We start from the raw sequence: 11,633 nt of genomic DNA, 5'->3' as shown, positions 1-11,633 counted from the left end.
CCCTGGAACAGTAGGTGCTGGGGACTGAACCTGGGTCCTCTGAGCCATCTCTCCAGCCCTATACATGCGATTTTTCAAAAGCTTGTTACTGTCTGCTGATGGAAGGAAATACTCAGATTCTCAGATTCCATCTTTTCATGTCCTTTCCCCTCACACCATTTTCTTAGAGGCTATACAGTATGGACCAACTGACATAAACTGACAGGTTGGGAGAGTTTTAGTCTTGACTACTGAAAAACTAGGTTGACTGCACATATTTCAAACTTTAAGACTTCAGCTTTTAAATATGATATGATCTTTTAATGAATATATGAAGCTGTTGGGGAAAATATTAATTTAAAAGATAAAAATTCTGCTAAAATGAAGATTGAAAGCTGGGTATGGTGGTGCACATTTGTAATCCCAGCACTTAGAAGGCTGAGGGAGAAGGATCAGGAATTCAGAGCCAGCATGGGCTGCACAGTTAGTTTGAGAGGCGAGCCTGGGTTATATGAAACCATCCAAAGGAAAATAAGGCCATAATTTCTAGACTTAGTGATTGCTCAATATTACACACACACACACAGACACACACACACACACAGAGTAATCTTAGCCTAATAGTGATAGATTGATTTTAGTGTAGTGTGGCTAGGAGTGGTGGTACATGCCTGTAATCTTGGCAAAGCTCAAAGCCAACCTGGGCTACATACTGAGACCTTGTCTCCCAATGGGGTGTGTGTGTGTGTGTGTGTGTGTGTGTGTGTTGTGAATTAGGTACTTTAGTATTACCTCTCTGTAGGTGAGCAAAAGGTGCTTTTAACAATTACCTAAACAGATAAAAAACCATCATTTTAACATAAGCAGCTCCATTCCTTCTTGTATGCAGTTATACAAGGAGCAAGTTTCTTTTCCTTTCAGGGCTCTGATTCTATGAAGATCATACCAGAGGACCAAACAGGTTCATACAACTCACTTGCCCTTCTTCAGGAAACCAAATGGATGTTAAGAGACTGGGACGAGGTCAAGAGATCTTGAAAATGAGCTTTGAGGTGTTTCTTTCCACTGTTCTAGAATAGCTCCTTGAAATATTTCCAGGTCTCAAAGCAATGACACACCTCTGCTATGTGTTAATATTCTTTTTTTGTTGTTTGTTTATTTTTATGTGTATGAGTGTATTGCCTGCATTTATGTAAATGCACCTGTGTTGTGCAATGCCTGCAGAGGTCAGAAGAAGGCGTCGGATTCCCTGGAACTGGAGTTAAGATGGTTGTTAGCCACCATGTGGGAATCAAACCCAGGTCCTCTGCAAGAGCAGCCAGTGCTCTTAACCTCTGAGCCATCTCTCCCACCGTTAATATTCTTTTATAAAAATTCTACTTTTGCCGAGTGTCCTGGCACACACCTTTAATCCCAGCACGTGGGAGGCAGAGGCAGGTGGATCTCTGTGAGTTCAAGGCCAGCCTGGTCTACATAGTTCTAGGACAGCTGGGGCTAAAGGGAGACCCTGTCTCAAAAAGACCAAAAAAAAAAATTATTTTTACTTTTATTTTATGTGTATGAGTGTTTTGCCTTCATGTATGTAAGTGCATACATGTCATGCAAAGCCTGCAGAGGTCAGAAGAGGGTGTCAGAACCCCTGGAACTGGAGCCGTGGACAGTTGTTACCTGCCGTGTGCTGGGAATTGAATTCAGGTCCTCTGGAAGAGCAGCCAGTGCTCTTAACCTCTGAGCCATCTCTCCAGCCCCCAGTTGTTAATATTCTCTTATCTACTGCTATCTCTCCTGCATCTGTGTCTAAAGTTTATGCCCTTAGCTAATGCAGAGACTGGAATTTAAAAGCAGTTACTTAAAATAACATCTTAGTTGACAAGATATATTTATCTATGAGGTCAAATCTAGTAATGCTAATTACCTCCTCCCCCTTGGAGTTTATCACCAGCAGGCCATTGCTTCCTTTGCTTGCCTCTGTTGTCCTTCCAGTGTTCTGCACTTCCAGGTATTCAGTCAGAGCCCCTAGTTAGCTAGGGACCAGGACCTTTTAACTCAGTTGTTCTTTGTGAGGGCTAATCTTGGTTGTCAACACGACTGCGTCTGGAGTCAACTAAAATGCAAGATGATGGGCACTCTTGTAAGGGATTTTTGTCAGACTATTTGAAGGGACCTACAACACTATGCAGACCAGGCCAGGCTCATTCTCACAGAGATCTGCCTGCTTCTGCTTTGCAAGTGCTGAGACTGAAGGTGTGCACCACTATACCCAGCTTGACAACAGAAATCTTGAGTGTGGAAGTATCTGGCTGCCAGATATTCAAAGAATGATCTTTAAAGAAGTCTTTAGGCCAGATGTGGTGATTCACACCTGTAATCCCAGCACTTGGGAGGCAGGGGCAGGAGGATTGCAGCAAGTTCAAGTCCAGTCTACTTCAAAAAGCAAGATGCTGTGACCCCCCAAAACAATGAAGTATCAGCAACTAATTCACTCAACAGGGGTGACAATCCACTCTTTTCAAGGCAAAAATTGGCTGAAACTGGAAAATGAAAAGATCGGGTACTTAGGAATACATAACACAAGAGAGTAGAATCTATAACAAATGAGAAAAGATTGTTTGTAGGAACTTGGAAGTGCAGTGGCCATGTAACTTGAGTTTACAAAGTGACCTGAGGTAAGTGTTAAAAATGGGGCTGGAGAGATGGCTCAGCAGTTAAGAGTGTGGACTGTTCTTTCAGAGGTCCTGAGTTCAGTCGCCAGCACACATGTGCCTGTATCTCTAGCTCCAGGGGGATCCAAGGTCTCTCACCTCCAAAGGTACCCAAACATACATGAACACACACACACACACACACACACACACACACACACACACACACCTTCCTACATAATTAAAAATAATAAAAATAAATCTTTAAAAAAATGGGCATTCTTGGCCGGGTGTGGTGGTGCACGCCTTTAATCCCAGCACTCGGGAGGCAGAGGCAGATGGATCTCTGTGAGTTCAAGGCCAGCCTGGTCTACATAGTGAGTTCCAGGACAGCTGGGGCTACAGGGAGACCCTGTCTCAAAAATACCAACCCCCCCCCAAAAAAAACCCCAAAGCCCGCCAAAATGGGCATTCTCCAACCCTGCAGTCCCACTTGATGGGGTGGGCCTGGGAATCTGTATTTAAACAACTTGCCTACTCTCCAGGTGATTCTGATAGGAGGTTCAAGGATTAAAAAATAAACTGGTGATGTAGCTCAGTGGTAGAACACTTGTCTAGCATGTGCAGGGCCCAAGGTTCAATACCCAGCCCTGAAAACAAATTATAAAATAAAAAATTGGTTATTTTATTTTCCAGTCCCTGAAGACAAAGATTTTATTGGAAGTCTACAGATTAATTACTCAACAAATATGAGTTTATTTGGTTCTATTTCGTTTTTTCTTTTTTTTATTTTATAAGTATGTGTGTATTGTTTGCATATGTGTGAGTGTACTCACGTTGTGCAATGCTGCGGAGGTCAGAAGAAGGGTGCTGGGAATCGAACCCGGGTCCTCTGCAAGAGCAGTCAGTGCTCTTAACCACTGAGCCATCTCTCCAGCTCCCTATTTCATTCTTTAAAAGAATGTATATAGCTCTTAAGCCTGGTGTGGTGGTGCACACCTTTAATCCCAGCACTCCGGAGGCAGAGGGAGGCGGATCTCTGTGAGTTCAAGGCCAGCCTGGTCTACATAGTGAGTTCCAGGACAGCTGGGGCTACAGGGAGACCCTGTCTCAAAAAGACCAAAAACAAAAACAAAAACAAAAAAAACCAAAAGAATGTATATAGATCTTAATAATTAGGACTAGAAGAAAATGAATAATTTGCAATAACTTTTGAAGTCATTAATTTATTTTACTTATAAAATTTAGGCTCTATGTTCAATTCAACATGTCAATATTCCACTGAAGACAGCTGCTAGTTGAATTATATGCAGAAAGTTCCAGAACTACAGTGTTATGGTATGACTTTAGATATGTATGTGAAGTTGTGGGAAGGCCAGTAGGGCACACCTTCAGTATCAGAAGCATCTAACCAACTCTTATATGATGTTTCTATCTTGGTTAAATAATATTCTCCACTGGGAAGCATCTATCCACCTTCCAGGTTGGGTCCCTGCTTTATGTGGGTTTTATAGCATCAGTAACAAGGCTGGCCCCCAGCCACCACCTTTCTTACTATGTACCACCAACACTGGCCCCCTTCAGGCACTCCAGAATAATGTTTCAGGGACTCCACACTGCTAGCTTGTCCCATGTTCTAGGTTTCAGTATAAGCGCCACATCTTCAGAGCCTTTTCTTATCGCCCTATCCAAACAGGATTTCCATTCTTCTTTACTTTATTTATTTATTGGTCTTTTTGAGACAGGGTCTCCCTGTAGCCCCAGCTGTCCTGGAACTCACTATGTAGACCAGACTGGCCTTGAACTCACAGAGATCCATCTGCCTCTGCCTCCTGAGTGCTGGGATTAAAGGCATGCGCCACCATGACCAGCTTTTTTTTACTTTTAATTATTTTTATTTTATGTGTATGAGTGTATTGCCTGCATGTATGTGAGTGTACCTGTGTTGTGCAATTCCGCAGAGATGAGAAGAGGGCTTCGGATTTCCCTGGAACTGGAGTTAAGGACGGTTTGGAGCCACCATGTGGGTGCTAGGAATTGAACCTGGGTCTTCTGCAAGAGCAGTCAGTGCTCTTAACCACTGAGCCAGCTCTCCAGCCGCAGGATTTCCATTCTTAACAGCCTGTCCTGAGACTCTACCTTGCTTTTTGCCTAATACCCATCACAGCATGAACTTATGTGATGTTTTCTACTCAGATCTTGTTCTGCTCTACCCTAGGATCTAAAACCACAGAGCAGGGAATATGTTTTACTTGCCTGTGATTACTGTGTGACCACACAGAATCTCACAAGAGCTGAGCCTGCCTGCCTCACTATTGAGTTCCTGGCACACACCTCACACTGGGGTGTCTAGTACATGTTTACTGAATGAATCAACAAATGCAGCAGTCCCTAAAGCAACACTTAATATGTGGAAATGATCTGAGACGCTAAAGGCGCTCTCTGAGTGTGTTCAGATCCCTTCATCTAATGCTTAGAGACAAAACAAAACTACTTGCAAGCAGTCCAGAAAAACCCCAAACAAATAAACAAAAAGACCCCCTGTGTCATGTGCCCTTGATCTGAAGAACAATGTGATCCTGGTTACAGCCTCTCTTGTGCAGGCACTCAATTTGTCAGCTTTCCTAACTAAATAGTCATGACAGTGAAATAATGACAACCTGGCAAGGGCATTGGGGTCAGAGGGAATTTGTCTGTCTTTGTTTTGTTTTGCACATGCTAGGCAACTGCTCTACCACTCAGCTACATCCTTAGACCCCTTTTCATTTTTCATTTTGAAACGGGCCCAGGCTGTTAAACTCACTTCATAGTCCACTAAAGCCTTGAATTTGTAAGCCTCCTGCCTCAGTCTCCTGAATAGCTGGGATAACAGGCCTGAGCCAACTGGTACACCCCCACGCTAATTTTTTTTCTGTCATAATAGCCCACGGTGATCTGGTCAGCCAGGAGAAATCGTCACAGAAGTTTCATCACCAATATTGCTTGCTTCAGGAAAGCTAAGACTTAAAACAGCAACAAAAGAAAGACCACAACTTCTCAGACACAGATGAGACTTTATTCAGACATTAAAAACTTATACTTCAGGAATTCTTTTCTGAAGTCTTTTAACTATAATACTCAAAATGAAATGATGAAGAGAGGCAGTCAACAGCCTTTTAATTTGTATGTGTCACTGTCACAGTTAAACAACTTTGAGGACTGGTGGGTGCTGGGGAGCTTTGCACATGCTAAGCATAGACTCTACCACTGAACCATATCCACAGTCAACGTAAGAAACAAAAAGTAAAATAATGTTTCAGGAACAAATAACTTACATAATGCTGAAACATGGGAGCCTCAGTACCAGGCAAATCTCAATCATATTTCTAAAATATCTTATTAAAGAATAACTATTAAGATGTTAAATGTGTTGCTACTTCTAAACAAAACAAAAATCTCCTGGTAAGACTATGCTCTCCCTCCCAGCGAGCAGGGCTTAATCTTTTTGTGTTTTGCCAAATCTGAAAAAGTCTTACGGGTCTGGCCAACATTTCTCATCTTTTGCTCCCTTTCTCCTTTTCCCGCTTTAACCCTAATGACTCCACCATCTGCTTGTCAGGAATGTGGTTACTGTTTGGAGCAGCTGAATCTACCCAAGATGAGAAGGCAGAGAGCTGGACAAGATCAATCAGGGAACTGGATGGTTCAAAGAACAGGAAAGCACCTGCTCTACTGTGTGAATTTGGTGTGCAATTTTCTTCTTCATTTTTGCACTGAAAAAGGTACCACAGTCCTATAAAACTTGGCTAAGAAATGTAGGAAGTTCTTACTAGAAAATGTCAACCTACAGATGGGAGACTGAACTCAAGCAGGCCGTTTGTGGCTTTGGAAGATGGGAAGGGTTGAATCGAAGGACACCTTTCTGTTCTGTGCACAGAGCTACTGTACTGTTTTAACTGTCAACACTATATTGACATTAGTGTCTCCATGAGGCTAAAAACTCCTGGAAGTGGCTTTGTATTTTGTTAAAACTGCCTCCAAGTGGCAGAAAAGAGCATCAGTCCCAGTGTATCAGTGAGGCAAGTGCCTGCTACAAATCTGTCCTTATTTTGGTCACAGGGAACAGTCAACACAGAACAAACATTCCTACCCTCTTCCAATGAGAAAGCAAAGCAAAAGTTTGACTAAAGATGGTATTTTTACTGTAAAGATTTAGCTCTTTTTATTTTTAAAATTGTGTGAGTACAGGTAACCATGGAGGCCAGAAAAGGGTGTTGGATCCCTTGGAACTGGAGTTACATATGGCTGGGGAGCTGGAATTACAGAAAACTGTGAGCTGCCATATGTGGGTGTTGGGAACTGAACCCAGGTCCTCTGCAAGAGTAGCAAGTGCTCTTAACCACTGAGTCATTTCTCCAGGGCCCTTTCCCTTTTACAAAATTTTTTGATGCTTTTACTTTAAAAAGTAGCAAATTTTACAAAATACATTAGGTCTTTTCATAAGGATGAAGATAGAGCAATACATATTTTTAAAGCAATACTCCTTTACCAGGATGCTTACACTGATATTATAAAAATTATGGCACTATTAAGAGACTACGTCATACTATAATTTCAAGTTTACCTGAATTTTATAAAGCTTACATAGGGAAAGAATCAGAATTTTCCCACTAAAACCTTATGCTTCGTCAGAACAACAACAAAAAAAACTAGTAGAACAAAAAAAAATCTGTAAGAACTTATGTAGAATTTACACAGCTTTTATTCTCTATTTAGTTTCTGTTTAACATTGTAAGAGGTTGTGCTTAAAGCATTAAACTGATAATGCTCCCATTAGTGAGGGTATGATGACAGACTTTCAATTTTTCAGTAACTGATTTTCTTTTTTAAAAAAGCTGTCTATAATTGATGTAAAAGATATTACAGGGCTGGAGAGATGGCTCAGCGGTTAAGAGCATGGACTGCTCTTGCAGAGGACCCAGGTTTGATTCCCAGAACCCACATGGCAGCTTCAAACCATCCTTAACTTCCAGGGGAATCCGAAGCCCTCTTCTGACCTCCGCAGCATTGCATGACACGGGTGTACTCACATACATGCAGGCAATACACTCATACACATAAAATAAAAATAATAAATATCAAAAAAAAGATATTACAATAAACCAGCTATAAACTGTTAAATATATACATGGGTCGGATTATCCCACATGAAGTTCCAAGACTTCATGCAGCTCTGGTGGGACCATGAAGCAGAGTCCTATGGACTGCATACAGTGACAGCAAATGGGATCCCCCTCGGACTGCCTCCCTCATGAATTCTTATTATGAGAGCTGGAAAAAACACATAGATTTTTCCTTAGCACGAGATAACCCAGGCAGCTTTCCTCTTTTTTTTTTTTTTTTGGATCTTTTTGAGACAAGGTCTTCCTGTAGCCCCAACTGGCCTGGAACTCACTATATAGACCAGGCTGGCCTTGAACTCACAGAGATTTGCCTGCCTCTACCTCTCAAGTGCTGGGATTAAAGGCATGTGCCACCATGCCCAGCCAAATTTGCATGTTTAAAAAAAAAAAAACTTAATTTTTTTTTTTTTATGTGTATGAGTGTTCTGCCTGCATGTATATAAGTGCAACTGTATCATAGAGAGCCCACGGAGGCCAGAAGAGGGAGTTGGAGCCCCTGGAACTGGAGCTAAGGATGGTTGTAACCATCACGTAGGTGCTGGGAACCTAACCCAGGTCCTCTGCAAGAGCAGCCAGTGCTTGTAGCTGCTGATTCATCTCACCAGCCCCCCCGCCCCGCCCCGCAATTCACATGGTTTTAAAGATCATTCTCTAACAAAGGTATAATGGTGTACAAAGTGTATTCTTTTCTTCATCATACAGGGAAATCCCTCTGAGGTAAGAATAAAAGAATTCAGTAAGTTAGAAAACATTTCTAAGTTCCTATTTTTCTTTAAAACCACATCTGAATACTGATGTAGGTTTCATACTGTTACAAATCATGAGGAACTTAAGAAGCAACTTCGGTTCTTACGTAATTCCTTAATCACTACTACAAACTCTCATCAGATGAACTGTGGACAAACTGTGCACTAGTTCCAACTCAGCTTAGAGAGGGCCTCTAAGCAACAAGTCCTTTCAGACAGCGATGTTGGTCAAGAAGAGCCTGCAGCGAAGCAATGAACTTCCCTTCTTCACTTTAGGATGGCTGTGAATGCTCAGAGATTCGCTTTCCTTTCCTGGCCTAATGGTGGGATCACAGGTATGTGCCACCATGCCTGGCTGTATTTGAAATGCCATTTCTTGTCAAAGGAACTTTTAGCATTTCTAACAGCAATACCCTGTTAGATTATTATGAAGACAGAGCTATTTTTCCAGTAAGTCATGTTTTGTCTCCTAAGACTGACTTTTCAACAATTACAATTTATTTATTTATAAAAAATGTAGATTTTAATTGACTTTATTACAAAAGGAAATATATTTGTGCACATAATTATTTATAGACAATGGAGTATTCAGAAGGGTTCAGACTGATCAGTATCGATGTATCTCACTGAAATATACTTACTTATAAAAAGATATTGCCTTTGCCATGTGAAAATCGGGAGTTTAATTCTCTAGATTTCCTTATTAAGGCTTTTTTCTGTGCTTCGTCAAGCCGATTAACCTTGAGATCCTTATCACGATCAAACGGTGTTCTCTCTTGGGGCTTATTTTTATCTTCAGCAGTTTTAGTCTTTAATTTTTTATGATGAATGTCCATAAGGGATTCTGATCTTTTTGATTCCTGGGTAAAGTAGGAGAAGAGAAAGAAAAACCTTAGCTCACATAGGCTAATGACAGACAGTGACCATGAAGCAGACTAGAGGGCATGAGAGTATATTGAGGAGTACTTGCAAACCTCAACAGGGTGTTCCAAATCCAAGGCAGCATTTATGGAGAAAATGTGTACCAGAGGTAACTATAGTTCACACGAAATGAACACATCTACTGTTAAGGCAATACAAGAGAGACAGGAAGGAAGCAAGCTCACCATGGTTACCCAAGTACTAACAAGCGTATAAACTAAGTATGTGGGTGTTAAAGAAGAGCAGTTTCAGTCTCACTTCACAGACTCATTGTTCCCTGAAGCCATTCAGGTAGAGGAGAGGGGACGGCACTGACAGGTGGAAGCCAAAACAGAAGCGAAACAGGAAAACGAAGGGCACAGAGGTGGCACAATTCCAGGGCTGTGCAGATGGTGCTTGTGCCAGAAGCTCAGAGCTTTTGTTTCAATCAGTTTCCTGCTTGCTATCCTTTCCCCTTACCACCCTCATTTTTCCCTTTCCTCTTGGCCAGGGTTAGCACTTACATTTTCAGATATATCTACATACCATTCAGACAAGGTCTGTGCAGACGTAATTGTTTTCATAAATTAGGGATTTGTTGTAGACCTCTGAGTAGACTAGTCTGGGACTGAAGGAGCAGGAAGGGATGGAGAAGATGTTCATAGTGCACACCAGCATTCTTGAAGCTGGGTGGATGCCTACCCAGGGCTACTCAGAATGGCTTTCACGGGCCACGGAAAGTGTGAGTAGTTTCAAGGTTATTCACAATGACTGTCATTCATTTAGTCTAAATTAAAACTAATTTGCCTTATGAAGCATCTATGAAGGTACCTCTCCTTTATGGCTATGGAGAGACTGTAGGACACTGTCTGGGAGAACAAAACTCTCCCAGGCACCTAACAGAAAAACTGGAAGTGCTAGAATGAATGAAACCTCCTTTAATCAAGGAATATAAACCAAGGAGGGCTTTGCTTTTTGGGTCTTAAACATATTTGTTTGTTTGTATGTATGTATGTATATGTATGAATGTATTTGTTTATTTTCTGAAATAGAGTCTCATGTAGACTAGCCTGGCCTCCAACTCATTATGTAGTTAAGGATGACTCTGAACTCCTGATCCTCCTGCCTCCAATTGTCAAATGCTTACAGGTATATACCACCATGCCTGGCTCTCTTTTACTATACATATTTTGTATAAGAGTACAGTGTCCTTTAGGCTGGGTGAGGTGGTGCACGCCTTTAGTCCCAGCACTTGGGAGGCAAAGGCAGGTGGATCTTTGTGAGTTCAAGGCCAGCCTGGTCTACATAGTGAGTTCAGGTCAGCTGGGACTACAGGGAGACCCTGTCTCCAACAGACAAAAAAAAAAAAAAAAAAAAGTACAGTGTCCTTTAGATAAGAGGATGTCTGTTGGAATGCTCTAAATTCAGGTATATTGAAAAGTAGGGCAATGCTGTTGGGTGTGGTGGCACATACCTTTAATCCCAGCACTTGGGAGGCAGATCTCTGTGAGTTCAAGGTCAGCTTGGTTTACATAGCAAGTTCTAGGTCCCCTGTGGCTACAGGGAGACCCTGTCTCAAAAAAACAAAACAAAACAAAAAAAGCAGGAGGGCAATGGATTGGAGTTAAGGGTGGTTGTTAGCTACCATGTAGGTGCTGGGAACCAAACACGGGTCCTCTGCATGAACAGCTAGTGCTCTTAATCACTAAGCCTGCTCTCCAGCCCCAACAGCTACATCTCTTAAAGGATCGGGCCTACATCAAAGAATATACATGAGATCAAAGAAGTGAAGAGAGCTCAGCGAACACAAAACAAAGCAATGGTAAGCAATGCTGAGGGTGGCTGGGTGTGGTGGCACAAGCCTGTCATCCCAGTGCTTGGAAGACAGAGTTGGGAGACTCCAGAGTTTAAGGACTGACTACATAGTGAGTTCTAAGCCACCCTATGTAGTAAGACCTTCTCTTGAAAAAAAACCAAACCAAACCAAGCCAAACAAAATCCAACCCACAACTATCTGTGGAGTTGAGGGTGTAGCTCAGTGGTAGAGTGTGTCGGTAACACACATAAGGGATTACAAGTCCCAGCACCCAAACTAAAATACATTTGTATTTTCTAACAATTTAGAAAAATTTATTTTGAACGTAATGACTTTTCGAATATTTATTCGTGTGTGTGTGTGTGTGTGTGTGTGTGTGTGTGTCTAT

At 41.8% G+C, this 11,633-nt stretch overlaps 1 protein-coding gene across 2 annotated transcripts in view; it reads right to left on the bottom strand.

Annotated features, from left to right (window-relative positions):
* Positions 1–2,064: 2,064 nt before the first annotated feature.
* Gpalpp1 (GPALPP motifs containing 1) overlaps positions 2,065–11,633 on the bottom strand; it is a 42,257-nt gene continuing 32,688 nt past the window's right edge. Inside the window, exons 8-9 of one of the 2 annotated variants that reach the window (XM_008827701.2) lie at positions 9,171–9,389; positions 2,065–2,083 (exon numbers count right to left, since the gene is read on the bottom strand). In XM_008827701.2, coding sequence (XP_008825923.1) covers positions 9,171–9,389 — 219 coding nt within the window. In that variant the 3' untranslated portion in view covers positions 2,065–2,083. Of the gene's footprint in view, positions 2,084–8,449; positions 9,390–11,633 lie in introns of those variants that run through there. The other variant, XM_008827687.2, reaches the window with a different exon arrangement.

The sequence above is a fragment of the Nannospalax galili genome, unplaced genomic scaffold, assembly GCF_000622305.1.
Source record: "Nannospalax galili isolate Female #2095 unplaced genomic scaffold, S.galili_v1.0 scaffold430, whole genome shotgun sequence".
Lineage (NCBI taxonomy): Eukaryota > Metazoa > Chordata > Mammalia > Rodentia > Spalacidae > Nannospalax > Nannospalax galili.
This window is presented reverse-complemented; position numbering and strand designations above follow the sequence as displayed.